The sequence below is a fragment of the Pristiophorus japonicus genome, chromosome 13, assembly GCF_044704955.1.
Source record: "Pristiophorus japonicus isolate sPriJap1 chromosome 13, sPriJap1.hap1, whole genome shotgun sequence".
In the NCBI taxonomy this organism is placed as follows: Eukaryota; Metazoa; Chordata; class Chondrichthyes; family Pristiophoridae; genus Pristiophorus; species Pristiophorus japonicus.
The window spans coordinates 69,898,907-69,919,648 of NC_091989.1; the positions used below are offsets into that span (position 1 = coordinate 69,898,907).

The 20,742-nt window shown below is 47.7% G+C and overlaps 1 protein-coding gene across 1 annotated transcript in view; it reads right to left on the reverse strand.

The window, feature by feature from the left end:
- Positions 1-18,670, reverse strand: part of dnai7 (dynein axonemal intermediate chain 7) — a 125,656-nt gene extending 106,986 nt beyond the window's left edge. Inside the window, exons 1-5 of the mRNA XM_070896767.1 lie at positions 18,656-18,670; positions 16,798-16,824; positions 10,711-10,813; positions 7,511-7,602; positions 1,942-2,046 (exon numbers count right to left, since the gene is read on the reverse strand). Of these exons, the coding sequence (XP_070752868.1) occupies positions 1,942-2,046; positions 7,511-7,602; positions 10,711-10,813; positions 16,798-16,824; positions 18,656-18,670 (342 nt within the window). The remainder of the gene's footprint in view (positions 1-1,941; positions 2,047-7,510; positions 7,603-10,710; positions 10,814-16,797; positions 16,825-18,655) is intronic.
- Positions 18,671-20,742: the final 2,072 nt, after the last annotated feature.

A 20,742-nucleotide genomic window follows, 5' to 3' on the forward strand; every position in this document is an offset into this window, starting at 1 on the left:
AGATAAACCCCGGTTTCTAGTCTCCACTGCCAAAGGTCTTTTTTAACTGATCTTCCCAGTCTCCACCCTCACCTCCTACAATAAATGTGAGGAGCTCATGGACTTCTTTGTCCCAAAGACTGAGACCATTCGTTCGGCCGCCTCTGCCTCTTCCCTTCCTTTCCCGAGCCCACCGGCCAAACTTCCTCTAAGGATCCCCTCTGCCCAGGCCCTGACCTCACATCTTTCTCCAGTTTCTCTCCGATCTCCCATCATGACCTCTCCGAGCGCATCCTGTCCATGAGATCCACTTCCTGCTCCCTTGACCCTATTCGCACCTAACTGCTGACCACCCAACTTCCTTTTCAGGCTTTCATGTTGAGTGACATTGTTAATGGTTCGCTCTCCTCAGGTACTGTCTCCTTCTTCCTCAAATCTGTCGTCATCACCCCTCTCCTCAAAAAAACAAACTTTGACCCCTCCATCCTTGCAAACTACCGCCCCATCTCCAACCTCCCTTTCCTCTCCAAAATCCTTGAACATGTTGTCGCCTCCCAAATCCATGCCCACCTTTCCTGCAATTCCATGTTTGAATCCCTCCAATCCGGTTTCCGCATCTACCACAGTACCGAGACGACTCTCATTAAATTCACAAATGACATCCTTTGTGACTGTGACAAAGGTAAACTATCCCTCCTCATCCTTCTTGATTGGTCTGTAGCCTTTGACACAGTTGGCCACAGTTCTCCAATGCCTCTCCACTGTCGTCCAGCTGGGTAGAATTGCACTTACCTGGTTCCATTCTTATCTATCTAATCATAGCCAGAGAATCACCTGCAAAAGCTTCTCTTCCCGTCCCCACATCGTTACCTCTGGTGTCCCCAAGGATCTATCCTTGGCTCCCTCCTATTTCTCATCTACATGTTGCCCCTTGGCGACATCATCCGGAGTGGGGGGAAGGAAAGTGAGGTGCATGTCCACAGGTGATGGCTGTGTTATATCTCCATTTGGGTGTATGCAATTTGTTGCAATGTATGGGGGCTGGGGACCACGCTCCTGCTTTGCCTTTGTATTCTGTGTTGCTGGACATGTTGAACATGTGATTTATGTCAATGGTGGAAAAAGTGGGGTGTGGGCGGGGGTTGGGTGTTATTGGCTGTGATAATTATGATTTCAGACCAATATTGGTATTAAATTTTTGTTATTGAACATAACCTTGTTGTGCATTGTCTCAGTTAGCTGCACCGTTACACAATGGTGATTCCTTAACATGAAAGGGTTAACGACAAATTAACATCAATCAACGTAAACTTTAACTGGCACCGAGGTGATGGGCACCATTGATGTCTGCGCTGCACACACAGCAGTGTGTCAGCATTGTCACTCACATCAACGTTCTTTCAGGCAAATCGTTCAGATATCAACTCCTCACGTAAGAGTGGGATTTTACAAATGGCGTTCATTCAGAACAGTCCCACTTTTTGTGTGTGGTTTTTTGGGCGAGCGATATTGTGGGCAATATGTGTGCGAGGTGGTGAAATTGATGCTGGGTGATCTCATGGCCGCTAGTTTCAGTAAATATGCTCTTTACGACAAAAAAAGTAGGCGGGCGTTAATATTGAATCTCGATGTTAAATCAGTGCGTAAATTAACGCTGGCCGATATTATGGGTGTTGATTTCGCCCCAAAAAACTGGGTGGGCAGTATTATTTTTTCTCAGCATTAAGGACATGGGGAAAGTAAGCTCGGTGATAATTTTCCTAAAAATGCCCGTCAGTTTCCATTTTGTGCCAAAATGGGCGATATCTGGGCGTTATACGTAATTTACGTGGTAAAATGGGCATTAAGTGGGCGTTAAGCATGCAAAAAAAAGTGGAGGTTCTAGCCCCATATAAATTCTAGCTCTTGTTATACTGAAGGGAACACAAGCCTAGACTAGGCAACGATATTGAGAAACATTACCTTGGTGACTTCTCTAAGATTTTTATACACCTTCTGAGCAGCAAGCCTATTTTTTTCCAAAACCTGGATAAGTTCAGGCAGTTCATTTTCTTTACGTGCGATATCCTGTTTGAGGCAAAAACAAAATCAAATGCATATTAAGCTAAAAAGTTAGGCTAATATATAATTTTGATTTCATCAGTACCGAGTATAATTTGCAAATACTTCAGAAGTACTTAAAGGAAGGATTGTTTGACGATTTACTCAACTCCTCTGAACAGACCATGCACAATGTGCACTGTCGTAGATTCTTATCTAACTCAAATGCATGTAACCATCAGGAAACATACCGATTTTCTTTGTCTACCAATCTTACTTTTTATATTAGTACAGTATACATTTATTGCAAGCAAAATGAGCTTTGAAGACTCTATGTGATCTCCCATGGCAGTGCACGTGGATAGTCCTGGTCCTGGAGCATACTTGTGATGTTTAACTGCAAGGCTGGAGCTATGTTTATTCTGACCTCTCCCTTTAACACCACAGCTCAGCTACTCCTATTGGACAAGTCGTCTAAACAGGCGCACCCTGAAGTCAATTAGATGTTCATTGTTACTTCCCCAAAGGGAAGTTTTTCGAGACTGGCACCTCGGTTACTCCCCTTGACCAGATTATCAAAGTCATAGAAACTAGCAGGACACGACTGTTTTCGTTCTCTTTATTCTCTTTTTAAAGAATATTGGGCTCAATTTTCCCCAGTTATCTGCGCCTTTTTTTGGCCTAAATTTTAAAATCCAAGTTTCTCCAAAGATTGTGCGCCAGCGCAACTCAGTTAGTTACGATTTTTTTGAGTTAGTTTTTTTTGTGTCATTGGGGCGTAACCTGAAGTCTGCGGCAGTTTTTCACATTTATGCAAGTTTAGCCAACTTACATTTTTCCTAGGACGGCATATGTGACCACTCCCAAAAAACCTTCTGGGCACTTAAAAAAAATCGGCGCAGAAAGACACCAGTGTTTTTAGGTGAAGTTTTAGAGGGAGTCAAGAAGACATTAAATATGCATCATGAAGCTTAATTTTTTTCAAACTTAAAACGCAGAAAATGGAAGTCTAATGCAATTTTTAAATTTGGGATTTTTTTTCAAAGTGCCACGCCATCACCGAACATCCCCAAACCGGGCTCGAGGGTCAGAGCATTGTCCGGCAGAAATGGTCCCTCACCCAGACACAGGGGCCTGGGGCTCAGCTTCAAAAGAAGCCCAGGGGGATGGGGATGTGCAGAAGCCCTACTGAAGGGATGAGAACCGTTACACTAAGCAGCAGCATCAAAAGAAGCTGTGTTTGGGGGGGGGGGGGGGGGGGGGTGGGGGGGTTTGCCTAGTCCCTGTGTCCGGGCAAGGGAGCGATTATTCCGGCCGACCCTCGAGCCCGGTGAGGAGATATTCGGTCGGTCGTGGGGTGGTACTTTGAAAAAGATCTAAAATTAAAGAATTGCATTAGACTTCGTCGCCCCAAATGTCCTCATTTGGATGCCGAGCTTCCCGTTCTAAGCAAGCCTATTGTCCCAGCATCGTGGGCTAGGGAGAGGAGCCCACTGGGGGTAGATGTGAGTGATGTTGAACAAGGACAAGGTTGACCTCGGCTGTGATGCCCCTCAACTTTGCGCTCCCCAGCATTATTCACCATCCGGGCTCATACATGAAAAGTGGCCCCTTGAGTCAGGGGACGGTCTGTGCATGTGGATCCATGTGCCAGGATTGCCCATTACCTTCAGTAATGACGGAAACAAGCAAATCAAACTCTCTCCCTGTTAAGGTACAGACCTGAATATGAACCCCTGAGAGTGCCAACTCCTCAGAGGTGATTTACCTTTATTAATCATAATAATAACTTTTATTTATCATCATCATAGGCAGTCCCTCGGAGTCGAGGATGACTTGCTTCCACTCTAAAAGTGAGTTCTCAGGTGACTGAACAGTCCAATACGGGACCTACTGTCTCTGTCACAGGTGGGACAATCGTTGAAGGAAAGGGTGGGTGGGGAGTCTGGGTTGCCGCACGTTCCTTCTGCTGCCTGCGCTTGCTTTTTGCTTGTTCTCAGCGATGGGACTCGAGGTACTCAGCGCCCTCCCAGATGCTCTTCCTCCAATTTGGGCAGTCGTGGGCCAGGAACTTCCAGGTGTCAGTGAGGATGTTGCACTTTATCAAGGAGGCTTTGAGGGTGTCCTTGAAGCGTTTCCTCTGCCCACCTGGGGTTCGCTTGCTGTGTCGAAGCTCCGAGTAGAGCGCTTGCTTTAGGAGTCTCGTGTCGGGCATGCGGACGACGTGGCCCGCCAAACGGAGCTGATCGAACATGGTCAATGCTTCGATGCTGGAGATGTTGGCCTGAGCGAGAACACCAACGTTGGTGTGTCTATCCTGCCAATGGATTTGCAGGATCTTGCGGAGGGGCAGCGCTGGTGGTACTTCTCCAGCGTTTTGAGATGTCTGTTGTATATAGTCTACATCTCTGAGCCATATAGGGCGGATATCACTACTGCCCTGTAGACCATAAGCTTGGTGCCGAATTTGAGGTCCTGGTCTTCAAACACTCTCTTCCTCAGACGACCGAAGGCTGTGCTGGCACACTGAAGGCAGTGTTGGACCTCGTCGTCAATGTCTGTTCATGCTGACAGTAAGCTCCCGAGGTATGGGAAATGGTCCATGTTGTCCAAGGCCTCGTCGTGGATTTTGATAATCGGGAGGCGGGGGGTCAGATTGGTAGAGATTATTTATATAGCACCTTTAATGTAGTAAAACGCCCCAAGGCGCTTCACAACAATTTTACAACATGTTAGATATTGACCATTGAGGGAAAGATAGAAAAAGCGGGGGAAGGACGTGTAAAAAGAGGTTACAGGCTCAGGTCTGAAGCGGCAGCAAAAATGCGCACGCAGATAGACACAGTCGAAAAAACTATAAACAAAGAAATTCAAATTACATTGTAAATAATGCAATAATACAATAGTGAAATCAGTATAATAAAGATTAATTATAATTAAACAAAAATAATATATACCATAATTATAAATTAAGTTAAAATTAGAAAATCAGCAAATGAAGCAAATTAAATCAGTTTTTAGCTTTCTTTAAAATTCATTCCCTCTCCAGTGATTCAATTAATATTGAAGAACCAATCTCCGCCCTCCATCCTTGTGATGTTATAATTTCATTACTTTTTATTTCTCATTTTATTTAAGCATCATAAACAATTAACAAATATGGACTAAAGGTCAACCATTTAGGACTGAGATGAGGAGAAATTTCTTCACTCAGAGAGTTGTGAATCTTTGGAATTCTCTACTCTAGACAACTATGGGTGCTCAGTGATTGAGTATATTCAAGGATTTGCAGGATCTTGCGGAGACATCGTTGGTGGTATTTCTCCAGCAATTTGAGGTGTCTACTGTATATGTTCCACGTCTCTGAACCATACAGGAGGGCGGGTATCATTACAGCCCTGTAGACCATAAGCTTGGTAGCAGATTTGAGAGCCTGATCTTCGAACACTCTTTTCCTCAGGCGGCCGAAGGCTGCACTGGTGTACTGGAGGCAGTGTTGAACCTCGTCGTCGATGTCTGCCCTGCTGATAATAGGCTCCCGAGATATGGAAAGTGGTCCACGTTGTCCAGGGCAGCGCCGTGGATCTTGATGACCGGGGGGCAGTGCTGTGTGGCGGGGTCAGGTTGGTGGAGGACCTTTGTCTTACGGATGTTTAGTGTAAGGCCCATGCTTTCGTATGCCTCAGTGAAGATGTTGACAATGACTTGGGAGTTCAGCCTCTGAATGTGCGCAGACGCAAGCGTCATCTGCGTACTGTAGTTGTATGACAGAGGATGGGACGGTCTTGGATCTGGCCTGGAGGCGACGAAGGTTGAACAGGTTCCCACTGGTTCTATAGTTTAGTTCCACTCCAGTGGGGAGCTTGTTGAGTGTGAGGTGGAGCATTGCAGCGAGGAAGGTCGAGAAGAGGGTTGGCGCGATTATGCAGCCCTGTTTGACCCCGGTCCGGACGTGGATTGGGTCTGCGGTGGATCCATTGGTCAGGATCCTGCTTGCTTATCGTCGTGGAACAGGCGGAGGATGGCGACAAACTTTTGGAGGACGCTCCATAGTCCCTCGCGGTTAGCAGTGTCAAAGGCCTTTGTAAGATCAAAGAAGGCCATGTACAAGGGTTGGTGCTGTTCCCTGCATTTCTCTTGCAGTTGTCGTGCCGTAAAGATCAGACCATATACAGTAGACACCTCAAATCGCTGGAGAAATACCACCAATTATGTCTCCGCAAGATCCTGCATATCCCCTGGGAGGACAGACGCACCAACGTCAGTGTTCTCGATCAGGCCATCATCCCCAGCATCGAAGCACTGACCACACTCGACCAGCTCCGTTGGGCGGGCCACATTGTTTGCACGCCTGACACAAGACTCCCAAAGCAAGCGCTCTACTTGGAACTCCTACACGGCAAGCGAGCCCCAGGTGGGCAGAGGAAATGCTTCAAGTACACCCTCAAAGCCTTCTTGATAAAGTGCAACATCCCCACCAACACCTGGGAGACCCTGGCCAAAGAGCACGCTAACTGGAGGAAGTGCATCCGGGAGGGCATTGAGCACCTTGCGTCTCGTCGCCAAGAGCACGCAGAAAACAAGCGGAGGCAGCGGTAGGAGCATGCGGAAAACCAGTCCCACCCACCCTTTCCCTCAACGACTGTCTGTCCCACCTGTGACAGAGACTGTAATTCTCACAGTCACCTTAGAACACACTTTTAGAGTGGAAGCAAGTTTTCCTCGATTCCTTCCATTCATTTAAATGGGAGGAAAGTCAGGTGGGTTCCCTTAAGCGTGGGCTACCCTTCCCGCCCAATTTCCCTCTCTGCACTCCTTCCAGGCATTGCTTAGCACCAGCTGGCACAGACAGCTATCTCTGTAACCTCCCTCGGCCCTGCAACTCTCCGAGATGTCTGCGTTCCACCATTGGCGGGCGTGCTTTCAGCTGTGTGGGCCCGAAGCTCTGGATTTCCCTCCCTAAACCTCTCTGCCTCTCTCTCCTCCTTTAAGACGCTCCTGAAAATGTACCTCTTTGACCAAGCTTTTGGTCACCTGTTCTAATATCTCTTTATGTGACACGGTGTCAAACTTTGTGCGATTAACGCTCCTGTGGCGCGTCTTGGGACCTTTTACAAGATTAAAGGCGTTATATAAATACAAGTTGTTGTTGTTGAAAATCTACACCGGAGATTTTATTATAAATGTAAATTTCACCAATTTAAATATTAAGCAACAGGTATGTGATATCTTTTGCCCATGTGCTTCCTATCATGGCCGAGGAGCTTTCAGAGGTTGAGAGGTTTCAATGGAAGTTTGTGCAGCAATGCTTTGGGGAGTGAAATTGGTCCTGGGTGGTAGCACAACACAGGGGATAACGAATTGACAGCCTGTTTTACACCACCTCCCCCACCCTCCAATTTTCCTTTCCATTGACTTCAAGACCAATTTCAAGCCCTCCGTCTCTTCATTCGTTTCAGATGTTGAGTACACTCAGTAAAGCAATACAAACCGCTGCCTCAATCCTCGCCCTCTCTTCAGCTTCAAGTCTCAGTCTCTCGAGTCTCTCTTGTTCCAGGATTTCAGCTGCCTGCCTTAACTGCTCTGTTAAATATAAAGCGTTGTTAGTTCTTGCAGGTAATGTTTAATTATTCTCTCTCCGTTTCCCCCCCCAGCCCCCGGCCCCCACCTCTCCAGCTGCAGTCGAGCAAAATTTCAGCCCTGACTTTTGGGAGGGAAGAGGGTGGTAGCGTGTAATTGCTGCACACCAACCACTTGCCGCCCTGTTTCTGCCACCGCTCCAACAGCCACCATTTTGTTGGGGGTCCTTGAGATAGGTGGTCAAGGCAGCCGGCGGAAGCAGACGGTGTGATAATCGGGGTCCTAGGATGTAAGGAGGTGTGCCTCGAGACGTTCCTCCCACCTGGATTCACCGGGCATACGGGAGACTCTGCATCCAGCATCCATATTGTCCAGACAATGGTGCAGCCCCGTTCCCCACCCACTGTTACAGTGAGGTTCCCGCCTGTAACGGACGGCAGGTTTAAGTGCCTGCTCCGCTCCGACATCGAAGATATGACAGGGCTCAAAATCAGCAGAAATCTAGCTGAACTCATTTCCACTGGATTTCATAACCTCTACCACACCAACTGTAGTGTTAAAAAGTGGAATACCATCCCCACTGGTGCTGTTCCCATTTCCACACATTGAGGAATATCCGAAGAGAAGTGTTGTAACAGTGCAGAGAGCGCTGCATGCAGCCTTCTGCTTTGTGTCAGCTGTGGCTCAGTGGGCAGCACTCTCGCCTCTGAACCAGTAGGTTGTGGGTTGAAGTCCCACTCCAGAGATCTGAGCACAAAATCCAGGCTGACACTCCAGTGTAGAACTGGGGGAGTGCTGCATTGTCGGAGATGCTGTCTTTCGGATGAGGTATTAAACTGAGGTCCCCATCTGCTCTCTCAGGTGGATGTAAAAGACCCCTTGGCTCTATTTCGAAGAAGAGCAAGAGAGTTCTCCCCGGTGTCCTGGCCAATATTTATTCCTCAGCCAACAACACTAAATTACATCACAGATTATCTGGTCACTATCACATTGCTGCTGTGGGACCTGGCAGTCCACAAATTGGTTGCCACATTTCCTACGTTACAACAGTGACCACACTTCAAAAATACTTCATTGGCTGTCAAGCACTTTTGGATGCCCTGAGGACATGAATGGCGCCATATAAATGCGAATCTTTCTTTCTTCTTACTTTGTCCCCATATGTTATGGACCTCAGGCTGAAAGACTGACTGCATCCTACCAGGATTTGAATACGGGACCGATGCCAACGTGCAACCAACAGCGGTGCCTGACTTACCTGCACAGGAGAAGATGACGGGCTATTCACCGACCAAGTTTGTTGTCTCCCTCCCATCGGGGCGTACCTGCCCGCTGCTCACCCGGATCTGCTACTTATCACGTGGGCAAGATGGGCTTTCACATCCCATCACTTATTGGCACCACGGGCGGACTCTCCAATCATATACATCCAATGAATGGGTATAAAGTAGATGTAAGTAACTAATCAGAATGTGGGTGGAGATCAGTGGCACCGATTAACTTTCAGCTCAGCTTTTCAAGTGGCACCAGAAACAGCAGCTAGTTTCCCAGTTGCAATATTTAAATAAAACCCCCAATGAAATCACATCTGATATGTCCTTACTATGCAGTATAAATGCACACGAGGCCCATACTTGAGAGAAGGTCACTCTGTGACCAGTAACCTTTATTGCCAAGATCGCAAGTGATGAAGGTGGGTGGAGCTTCCCCTTTTATACCTGAAAGTCCAGGTTAGAAGTGTCTCCCATAAGTTCACCCCCTTGTGGTCAATGTTCTCAAGGTGTACAACTTAGGTCAGCTTATACATGGGTTACAATGATAGTTGAATACATGACAACATCCACACAACTTCCCAGAGCTTGTGCTGCACTGGCACTGATTTATGAACCCAGCGATATAAAATGGGCATCCAGGGCTGCTAGGGACTGCGTTGTATGTAGATGTGCATTTAAAGAGGCCTATGACCACACTTATGTGGTACACTGAAGTTATTTTTTCAAGGTTTTTGCTGGAGTTGTTTTTCCTGTCAACACTCAGAGGCTCTTTGTGTCAAGTGCATTAGTATTTCAATTTCTTTTTGGCGTGTCCACAATATTAGCATGGTGAAAATTGGAAATCAGTTTTAAAAATCTGGAATCAGTAATAGTGACCATGAAGCTGTTGGGTTGTTGTGAAAAAAACCCAACTGATTCATTAGTGTCCTCATAAGAAAGAAATAGGAGCAGGAGTAGGCCATTTGGCCCCTCGAGCCTGCTCCGCCATTCAATAAGATCGCCGTAGAAATACCACCAACAATGTCTCCGCAAGATCCTGCAAATCCCCTGGGAGGACAGACGCACCAATATTAGAGTCCTTGAGTAGGCCAACATCCCCAGCATTGAAGCACTGACCACACTTGATCAGCTCCGCTGGGCAGGCCACATTGTTCGCATGCCAGACACAAGACTCCCAAAGCAAGCGTTCTACTCGGAACTCCTTCAAGGCAACCGAGCCAAAGGTGGGCAGAGGAAACGTTACAAGGACACCCTCAAAGCCTCCCTGATAAAGTGCAACATCTCCACTGACACCTGGGAGTCCCTGGCCAAAGACCGTCCTAAGTGGAGGAAGTGCATCCGGGAGGGCGCTGAGCACCTCGAGTCTCATCGCCGAGAGCATGCAGAAATCAAGCGCAGGCAGCGGAAAGAGCATGCGGCAAACCAGTCCCACCCTCCCTTTCCCTCAATTACTATCTGTGGCACCTGTGACAGAGACTGTAGTTCTCGTATTGGACTGTTCAGTCACCTAAGGACTCATTTTCAGAGTGGAAGCCTCAACTCCACTTACCTGCCGCTCCCCATAACCCTTGACTCCCTTATTGTTCAAAAATCTGTCTATCTCCATCTTAAAAAAGCTGCTGTCCTTACTCCAGTCTGGGCCTATACCTGACTCCAGTCTCAATCCAATGTGGTTGACTTTTAACTGTCTTCTGATGTGGCCCAGCAAGTCACTCAGTCGTATCACAACCACTCAAGATGAGTGCCCACCATCACCTCTCTCACCTTTCAACAAATGCCGACCTTGCCAGTGACGCCCATGTCCCGAGAGTGAATTAGAAACAAAAGGGGCTTTTACCTTCTTCGAGGCGCTTCCTCTCCTCCTCCTGTTTGAGAAGTTTTTCTTCAGACCGGGTAAGTCTCTGTCCCAACCTTGAAGAAGCTGAGTCGATTGCTGAGGTCTTGAAGGAAAGATATATCAGACAGGACATTTGTTTTATACATCTGAAACTCAAAGCAGTAATCTCTAATGCAGAATACATGCTCCGTACAATAACGGTTATAGTAAAACAGTGTAGACCTTTTAAACTTCATATTTTGACTTTTAGGCTTTATAAAACTTGCCCCGGGGCAGGTGGGGAGGAGCGATGCAGATGTAATTTTGGTTGTTATGCTCTCCCCTCTTTAGCTCCACACAACATACATTCCGCACCCTGTTTCTTTCCCAGTATCTAGGAGGTAACTAGCCTTCCCTATAATTTATCATATGGCAAATTTTACCACATCCGTGATACAGCCAGTTGGGACACCTCTGTAGCACTCCCCTTGGGCTGCAGTTTTAAATGAGTGAAAGTGCAAATACGTAGTGGAACAACATATTTGGTGGGAGGTTTACGTTACAATAAAGCGGGAGACTTATAAATGGGATAGCAAATTTTCGCAGAGAGACAGGGGTCAAGTTTCCACTTGTTTCCGCCAGTAATATCAGCACAATCCGGCCGTAATCGGCTCAACCAACGCAAAAGATCTGGGAATTTTAAACGTAAGTGAGTGACGCCCAAAACCACTTACGCTCGTGTTTTCAGCGATCTTTTACGCCGGTTCAATATTCAATTTGCCCAAATCAAGCCCCGCCCACAAAATTGGCCACACCACCCAGGTCAAAATTGCGAGCTTCTGCCAATTGAATTGGCTCGGGGAGGCTCTTCAAACTGCGCTCATTTTCTCAGGCGCATAGGCACTAGTCAGTACCTTTTAAAAGTTCTTTCATATCAAAAAATATTTAAGTTACTAAGAAGCTGGCCAGTGCACACCAATGAAGCCATTAAATGGTTCAGAATAAGTTTTTCAAAAGTCATTTTCAGTGATTCTGAATCAGGTTACTCACAGGAGGGAGACTGGGCATTCTTATTAAAAATACTTATTTTTAGTAATCATCATCATCATAGACAGTCCCTTGAAACGAGGATGACTTGCTTCCACGGCAAAAAAGGATGAGTTCACAAGTGTTTCAATGAAGGACCCGAACTACATCGTAAAGGGTGGAAGATGCCTGTGTGTGGATTTTTTTAACGTGGTGACTTATAAACGGGCTTGGCAGAGCTAGGTTTTGGTCCAGTGGCAAGGATTACCCAAGACGACTGGAGACCAGCTCTGCTGCACGGACCCAGTGCGCACACATATTCGCAGTGTGGACTGGCCATGTTCTGCCCCGGGTCCCTGAACCTGAACTCGCGCCTCTCCTAGGCCCCGATCACGTCCCTCTACAATCTCTCGCCGCTCCTTCGCCCTGATCTTGCCGCTCCTGCTGTATTTGCCCACGCTCCAATCACCAACCTGGATCTTGATGACGTCACTCTTTGCTGCCGCTACCATTTAATAATAAACCCATTTTCAGTTTATGAATAAAACTGCACCAGGTCACATTCCTTAATACATGAAGGAATATTTATTAATGAAAAGAAAAAAAAAATGTTTTTTACGCTTCCCGATTGCACTGGTTCGTGGAAGATTTTGTTTGTGTTCGGGAAATTGTGCCCAAAGCAGAAACTTTACCCCAAAATGTTTAGGTACTTATCACTGTGAACACAGCAAACACATGCCCGTTATTGAAAATATACTATCTTATGACGTTAGGCTTAATAACTTATGAATTCTAAGAATGTAATTCAGAAATTAAATGGGTATATAAAGCATTTAAAGAGATCACAAGTATGGGCACATGTGCATCATCATCATCATAGGCAGTCCCTCGGAATCGAGGAAAACAGCCTTCCACTCTTAAAATGAGTCCTTAGGTGGCTGAACACTCCAATACGAGAGCCACAATCCCTGTCATAGGTGGGACAGATAGTTGTTGAGGGTAAGGGAGGGTGGGACAGGTTTGCCGCACGCTCTTTCCGCTGCCTGCACTTGATTTTTGCATGCTCTCGGCGACGAGACTCGAGGTGCATGAGAATTTTCAACCTCTTTGAAAGGACACACAGACTCCATCTAGTGGCTATTGTGGGTGGAACAGTTTCCTGCATAATGTCGCCATGTTTGATGATGCTATCACTGCAACCAATACCTCATTGGTCTGTATTTTATGTACACTAGATCCCCCTCCTGCAATATTGCTCATAGAGAAAAATGAGGAAAAATAGTGGTTTGGAGTATTGGTCTCCTTATTTAAGGAAGGATATGCTTGCATTGGAGGCTGTTCAGAGAAGGATCACTAGGTTGATTCCCGAGATGAAGGGGTTGTCTTTTAAAGAAAGGTTGAGCCTATACTCATTTGAGTTTAGAAGAATAAGAGGTGATCTTATTAAAACTTGTAAGATTCTGAGGGGGCTTGTCCGGGTAGATGCAGAGAGGGTGTTTCCCCTCGTGGGGAATCTAGAACTAGGGGGCACAGTTTTAGAATAAGGGGTCGCCCATTCAAACAGAAATTAGGAGGAATTTCTTCTCTCAGAGAGTTGTGAATCTTTGCAATTCTCTACCCCAGAGAGCTGTGGAGGCTGGGTCATTGAATATATTTAAGGTGGAGATAAGACAGATTTTTGAAGGATAGGGGCATCAAGGGTTATAGGGAGCGGGCAGGGAAGTGGAGTTGAGACCAAGATCGGATCAGTCATGATCTTATTGAATGGCGGAGCAGGCTCGAGGGGCCAGATGGTCTACTCCTGCTCCTATTTCTTATGTTCCCAAAAGTAGGTATGGCATCTTGAAAAAAGGCCTGATCATACAAGGAAATCTCTCTCCCTTCTGTCCTCAGCATGAATGAAATCCTTCGCGAAGCGGCTGCAAGTGAGTGCTCGGTAATAAGCACGTAACTGAAGAAAAATACGCAGTCACCATTGTTATTCCCACCGGTTAAATGGCTGCAAGTGATGGCCAATGGGCTTCCCAGAAAGTGTCACCCGCGGCCATGCAGTCAGGTGGCTCAAAAATGACAGTCACTCACTTAATTTGTTTTATTGATATAGAGAAACAGCATATATCAGGGGCAGTTAAGATTAGTATTACTCCAAAACATAGGGGGGTGGCGGAAAAAGCTTTTCATAGTCAGAACAGGGAGTGAGCCTTTGGTGCAGTGGTAGCATTCATGCCTCTGGGCCAGAAAGTGCAGGGTTCAAACCCCACTCCAGACAGTCCTGGTGAGTAGAGTCAGTTCTCCAGCTCTCCAGTCTGAGTTGACATCCAGCACTATACTCAAGCCCAGTGGGTGTGGGTGTGGGTGTGGGTGCTGCCCGCCCCTCCTCGTATGGGTTTTGGGAGCCCATAAAGATGGTCAGTGCAATGTATGCTCACAGGTTTGTAGAGCTGTTGAGGAGGCGGGGGTCCTCCATCTATTTATCGGGGACTTGGCCTGGAGGGTGGTGCACGAAGCAGTCCCGTGCAATAAGTTTTTAAGTCAGTTCACGGGCTCCCAGGCCGCCTGTAATTTCTGCGGTCTAGAGGAGTACGTGTTCCATGTTATATGTGTGAGGTTGCAGCCCCTGTTCCATTATTTAAAGGGGCTGCTCCTCAATTTCTGGCTGCACTTCAGTCCCACACTCCTGATCTTTGGGCACCCTGTGCGGAGGGGAGCGGGTAGGTCCGAGAGCCTCCTCGTAGGCACGGCCAAGGGGGCCATCAGCCGGTCCAGGCAGCGGGCGGTCGAGGGGGGTTGTTCAGCCCGACTGCCTGCCTCTCTTCCGCGCCTACATCCGGGCCAGGGTGTCCTTGGAGATGGAGCACGCGGTGTCCAGTGGCCTTCCGCGAGAGGTGGGCGCCGGAGGGACTGGAGTGCATCGTTACCCCCGGCAACCAAATTTTAATTTGATTTTATGTTTTAAAGTTTAATTTGTTTTAATTGCTGGGTTTTTAGTGTCCCCCTCCCCTTTTATAGGGGGCACTTGTAAAATATATAATTTTAATGCCACAAAAAACCCCCCCAAAAAAACAAAACAAACCCCCAAAAAAACAAAAAAAGGGCACGTGAAAAGTGTTTGGAGTGTCCCCCTGATCGAGGGGCACTTGATTTAATTTATTATGTTTTCCCCAAAAGAGTTGTAGAGCTGTTGAGGAGACGGGGGTCCTCCATCTATTTATTGGGGACTTGGCCTGGAGGGTGTTGCACGGAGCAGTCCCGTGCAATAAGTTTTTAAGTCGGTTCATGGGCTCGCAGGCCGCCTGTAATTTCTGCGGTCTAGAGGAGTACATGTTCCATGTCTATGTTATATGTGTGAGGTTGCAGCATCTTTTCCATTATTTAAAGGGGCTACTCCTCAAGTTCTGGTTGCACTTCAGTTCCACACTCCTGATCTTTGGGCACCCTGTGCAGAGGGGAGCGGGCAGGTCGGAAAGCCTCCTCGTAGGACTGCCCCTGGGCACGGCCAAGGTGGCCATCAACCAGTCCAGGCAGCAGGCGGCAGGCGGTCGTTCAGCCCGACTGCCTGCCTCTCTTCCGTGGTTACATCCGAGCCAGGGTGTTCCTGGAGATGGAGCACGTGGTGTCCACCGGTACACTCGCGGCCTTCCGCGAGAGGTGGGCACCGGAGGACTGGGATGCATCATTACTCCCGGCAACCAAATTTTAATTTGATTTAAGTTTACTGTCCAAAGTTTAATTTGTTTAATGTGTTGGTTTTAGTGCCACCCTTTAATCAGGGGGCACTTGATTTATAGATCAACTTAAAATAGTTGTAGAGCTGTAGAGGAGGCGGGGGTCCCCAATGACGTGCTCTCTACGTGGGAGTCCTCCCACTATTTATTGGGGACTTGGCCTGAAGGGTGGTGCACGGAGCAGTCCCGTGCAATAAATTTTAAAGTTGGTTCACGGGTTCCCAGGTCGCCTGCAATTTCTGCGGTCTGGAAGAGTCCGTGTCCCATGTTTTTATGGAATGTGCGAGGTTGCAGCCCCTATTCCATTATTAAAGGGGCTGCTCCTCAAATTCTGGTTGCACTTCAGTCCCACACTCCTGATCTTTGGGCACCCTGGGCGGAGGGGAGCGGGCAGGTCGGAAAGCCTCCTCGTAGGACTGCTCCTCGCATGGCCAAGGTGGCCATCAATCAGTCCAGTCAGCAGGCGATCGAGGGGGTTCGTTCAGTCCGACTGCCTGCCTCTCTTCCGCGGTTACATCCGAGCCAGGGTGTCCCTGGAGATGGAGCACACGGTGTCCACCGGTACGCTCGCAGCCTTCCGCGAGAGGTGGGCGCCGGAGGGACTGGAGTGCATCATCACCCCCGGGAACCAAATTTTAATTTGATTTGATTAATGTCCAAAGTTTAATTTGTGAATTTGTCAGTTCTAGTGTCCCCTTTTAAGGGGGGGCACTTGATTTATAGTTTTACTTAAAATAGTTGTAGAGTTGTTGAATTGGAGGGGGGGGGGGGGGGTTAGCCAGTCACGTGATGTTCACAAGACTCAATAAAATCCCAGCCAGTTGGGTTCGGGGGATCCACGATGAAGCAGGTGGTTGTGGGCCTTAAACTAGTAATGTGTAGTGTGATTGTTAAACTTTTTGCTAATAAACCAACTAGTTCTAAATAGCAATGTGTTGCTATGAATTCTTAAGCAAAGAACCCTTGAAGAAAATACATTACAGTTACAGCCATGTAAGGAGCATTAACGCAGCCAGTCAGACTGCTAACCGCCTGCGAATCGTTCCATTACTTCGCGCTGTTAAAGGGAACAGCTAGAAGATACGAAAATGATGATAGTCAGAACTCATATAACATTACGTGATCAGTGGAGAGTTAGAACATCTCACTTTCAGATATCAGTAAACTCTGAACATATTGGTAGCTTTTCTTAATGTCCCTCTTTCCAAAACTCAGCTTCTCTCTAATCATTACTCTTCCTCCCGTGCTTATGTGCCGGGCGTAACTTCATGATAGAATCTAATAACTGCAATAAAAGCAATCTAAATCTATGATGTCTGCTTTAGTACATTACCACTCTACCTTCCTGTCTCCTTACCAATTTTTTCTTTTTTTGCTTTGATGCCTGGCACCAGAAAGAGAAGAAAAGAGAATCAGTGAGATATTTCAAAAAGAATCAGGACAGGTCAAAAGTTACCGTAGCTCTAAAATTGCCTACACAGAAATGACAAACGAAACAGGTTGGATTTATACTGCAACTTGATTGCCGCCAGTAGATGCGAGATGCCTTGGTGTGCGGGACCTCACACTTCTCACTACTTTAGTGGGCTCAGCATTCTTCTGTGTTGAATTGCCACTTTTGTGTTGATATAGACTGAAAACAACTTTGCGTGGATGCAAAACAAGAGCAGTATAAATGGAGCCTAACACATGAATTTAAATCAGCAATCTGCAGTTCGGGTTTTCAAGTCATTAAAATAAAACCTGTTCTCTTCAACAGCACTGTTTTAACCAAGGCTGGTCTCTGCAAAAAAAATGGGGTTGCCTGCTCAGAAAACTATATCCTGGTAAATACTAATAAGCTAGCCCATCTTGTTGCTGTAAGGAATTTCCAATAGGGCACTTCAAATAGGGTAAAGTGACAATCTATGATTTTTAAGAGCTGTATTACCGTTGATTTTTACATCAACAACAACTTGTATTTATATAGCGCCTTTAACATAGTGAAAAGTCCCAAGGCGCTTCACAGGAGTATTATGCAATTAACATTTGACACCGAGCCACATAAGGAGGAATGAGAGGTAGAGAGGTGGAGAGGTTTAGGGAGGGAGTTCCAGAGCTTGAGGCCTAGGCAACAGAAGGCACGGCCAATTGGTGAGCGATTACAATCAGAGATGCTCAGGAGGGCAGAATTAGAGGAGCGCAGACATCTCGGGGGGTTGTGGGGCTGGAGGAGATTAGAGATAGGGAGGGGCAAGGCCATGGAGGGATTTGAAAATAAGGATAAGAATCTCGAAATCGAGGCGTTGCTTAACTGGGAGCCAGTGTAGGTCAGCGAGCACAGGGGTGATGGGTGAGTGGGACGGTGTGAGTTAGGACAGGGGCAGTTGGGTTTTGAATCACCTCTAGTTTACGTAGGGTAAAATGTGGGAGGTCAGCAAGGAATGCATTGGAATAGTCAAGGCTGGAGGTAACAAAGGCATGGATGAGGGCTTCAGCAGCAGATGAGCTGAGGCAAGGGCGGAGACGGGCAATGTCACGTAGGTGAAAATAGGCGGTCTTAGTTATGCTGCAGATATGTGGTCAAAAGCTCATTTCAGGGTCAAATATGACACCAAGGTTGCGAACAGTGGTTCAGCCTCAGACAGAAGTTGGGGAGAGGGATGGAGTCAGTGGCTAGGGGACGGAGTTTGTGGTGGGGACTGAAAACAATGGCTTCGGTCTCGAGTCAGAAAGTATCCAATACAATGCATTCTGCAACACAGCCAATGATTCCATAATGGAATATTCTATCTTCATTGATTCGGGGAGGTTTTGGGCTCATTCAACATGACGTCAACATCTTGGACTGTGGACGCACAGTTAATTAGTCAAAATGAACTTGCCTTTATATAGAACCTTTCACGATCTCAGCACGTCCCAAAGTGCTTTACAGCCAATGAAAAAGTCACAGTTGTAATGTAGGGAAACGCGACAGCCAATTTGCATAAGGCAAGGCCCCACAAACAGCAATGAGATGAAATGTATTTCAGTGATGTTGGTTAAGAGATAAATATTGACCAGGACACCGGGGGGGAAGCTGCTGGTTCAGTGAGAAGCTCCATGAGTTTTTATTTTCAAGCATATCTGTGCACGCTGCATATATTTTAAGATGTTTAAGGTATGGGAGTGCCTTCACCACACGGACTGCAGCGGTTTAAGGGCAATTAGGGATGGGGAATAAATGCTGGCCTTGCCAGCGACACCCACATCCCGTGAATGAACAAAATATAGATTTTTTATTTTAAAGGAAGCAGGGGTCAAAGTGAATGCAATCAGCATGAAGATCAGTGACATTTTAACCACTCGATCAGAGTTCAATTGGTTTAGAAAATAGTTTGAAACCCGAGATTAGGTCACACCTTTTAACATACGCCTTGGTACCTATTCTTATATATACGTGCATGGAAACGTATTTGTATTAAGATTGATTCAGTTACCCTGCAACCTCAGCCTCGCTAAATGTAATTACAGGCCAGGGATTGGGACTTATTCGGAGTGTGCTGTGAATTTGTATCACTTGGGTTTGTCACTTGCTAATACAACTTTGGTTTGAGTCAGGACTCCAGTGTAGTACTGAGGGAGTGCTGCACTGTCGGTCGGATGAGACATTAGACCCAGGTACCGTCTGCCCTCTCAGGTGGATGTAAAAGATCCCATGGCACTATTTCAAAGAAGAGCAGGGAGTTATCCCCAGTGTCCTGGCCAATATTTAACCCTCAATCAACATCACTAAAAAACAATGGGAGCTTGCTTTGTGCAAATTGGCAGCCGCATTTCCTACACTACAACAGTCAACATCATAGGCAGTCCCTCAGAATCGAGGAAGGCTTGCTTCCACTCTTAAAATGAATCCTTAGGTGGCTGAACAGTCCAATACGGGAACCATAGTCCCTGTCACAGGTGCAACAGATAGTCGTTGAGGGAAAGGGTGGGTGGGACAGGTTTGCCGCACGCTCTTTCCGCTGCCTGCGCTTGATTTCTGCAAGCTCTCGGCAATGAGAGTCGAGGTGCTCAGCACCCTCCCGGATGCACTTCCTCCACTTAAGGCGGTCTTTGGTCAGGGACTCCCAGGTGTCAGTGGGGATGTTGCACTTTATCAGGGAGGCTGTGAGGGTTAAAATTACCCGCCCCCCAGAGCGGATGAGTCTATGCTATTCACCACAACCACTCCCTGTGGTCGCAAGTCTAACCACTCTCTGGGTAAAGAATCATAGAATGATACAGCGCAGGAGGAGGCCATTCTGCCCATGTCAGCTCCTTGAAAGAGCTGCCCAACTAGTCCCACTCCCCTGCTCTTTGCTGCGTACCATGTGAATGTTCTGCCCTTATTCTCTGCTTTCTGTCTCGTAGCCAATTTTGGATCCATGCAGCCGCAGTCTCTTTAATCCCACAGGCTGTAATTTTGCTAACAAGTCTATTATGTGGTACTTTTTGAAAGTCCATATACACACCATCAACCACACTGCCCTCATCAACCCTCTCTGGTACTTCATCAAAAAACTTTCTCATCAGAAGTTTCTCCTGAATTCCTTATTGGATTTATGTGAGTATCCTGTATTTATATTAAGGACACTTTCTGCCTTCCCCACCCCGGCTTTCTCCCGCCCCCTCTCCCTCTCCCTTATCTCCTCTCCCCCCGCTCCCTCTCTCCTTATCCCTCTCCCCGTGCCCCCTTATCCCCAGCCCCCTCTCCCCTTATGCTCTGCCCCCTTTCCCCTTATCCCCTCTTCCCTGCCCCCTCTCACCTCTCCCCCTACCTCCTACTCCCTGCCCCCTCTCCCCCGCCCCCTCCCCACCTCTCCCTGCCCTCACTCCCTGCCTCCTTTCCCCCTGCCCCCTCCCCCCCTCCCCTGCCCCCTATCCTCCCTCCCCTTTCCCCCTCCCTGTGCCCCCTTTCTCCCCCTCCCCTCCTGCCCCCATTCCCCTCTTCCCTCTTCCCCCTGCCCCCATTCCCGTCTTCCCTTTCCCCCTGCCCCCTTTCCCCCCTCCCCTCGCCCCCTTTCCCCCCACCCCCTCCCCACTACCCCTCTCCCCCTGCCTGCTTTCCCCCTCCCCCCTGCCCCCTTTCCCCCTCCCCCTTTCCCTCCCCTCTCCCCCCCGCCCCCTTTTCCCCACCCCTCTCCCCTCCCTTCCTTTCCCCCCTCCCTTCCTCCCTCACCTTTCCCCCCTCCCCTCTCCCTGTGCCCCCTTTCCCCCCTCCCCTCTCCTCCTGCCCCCATTCCCCTCTCCCCCTTCCCCCCCTCCCTTCCCCCTCTCCCTTTCCCCCTCTCCCCTTACCTCC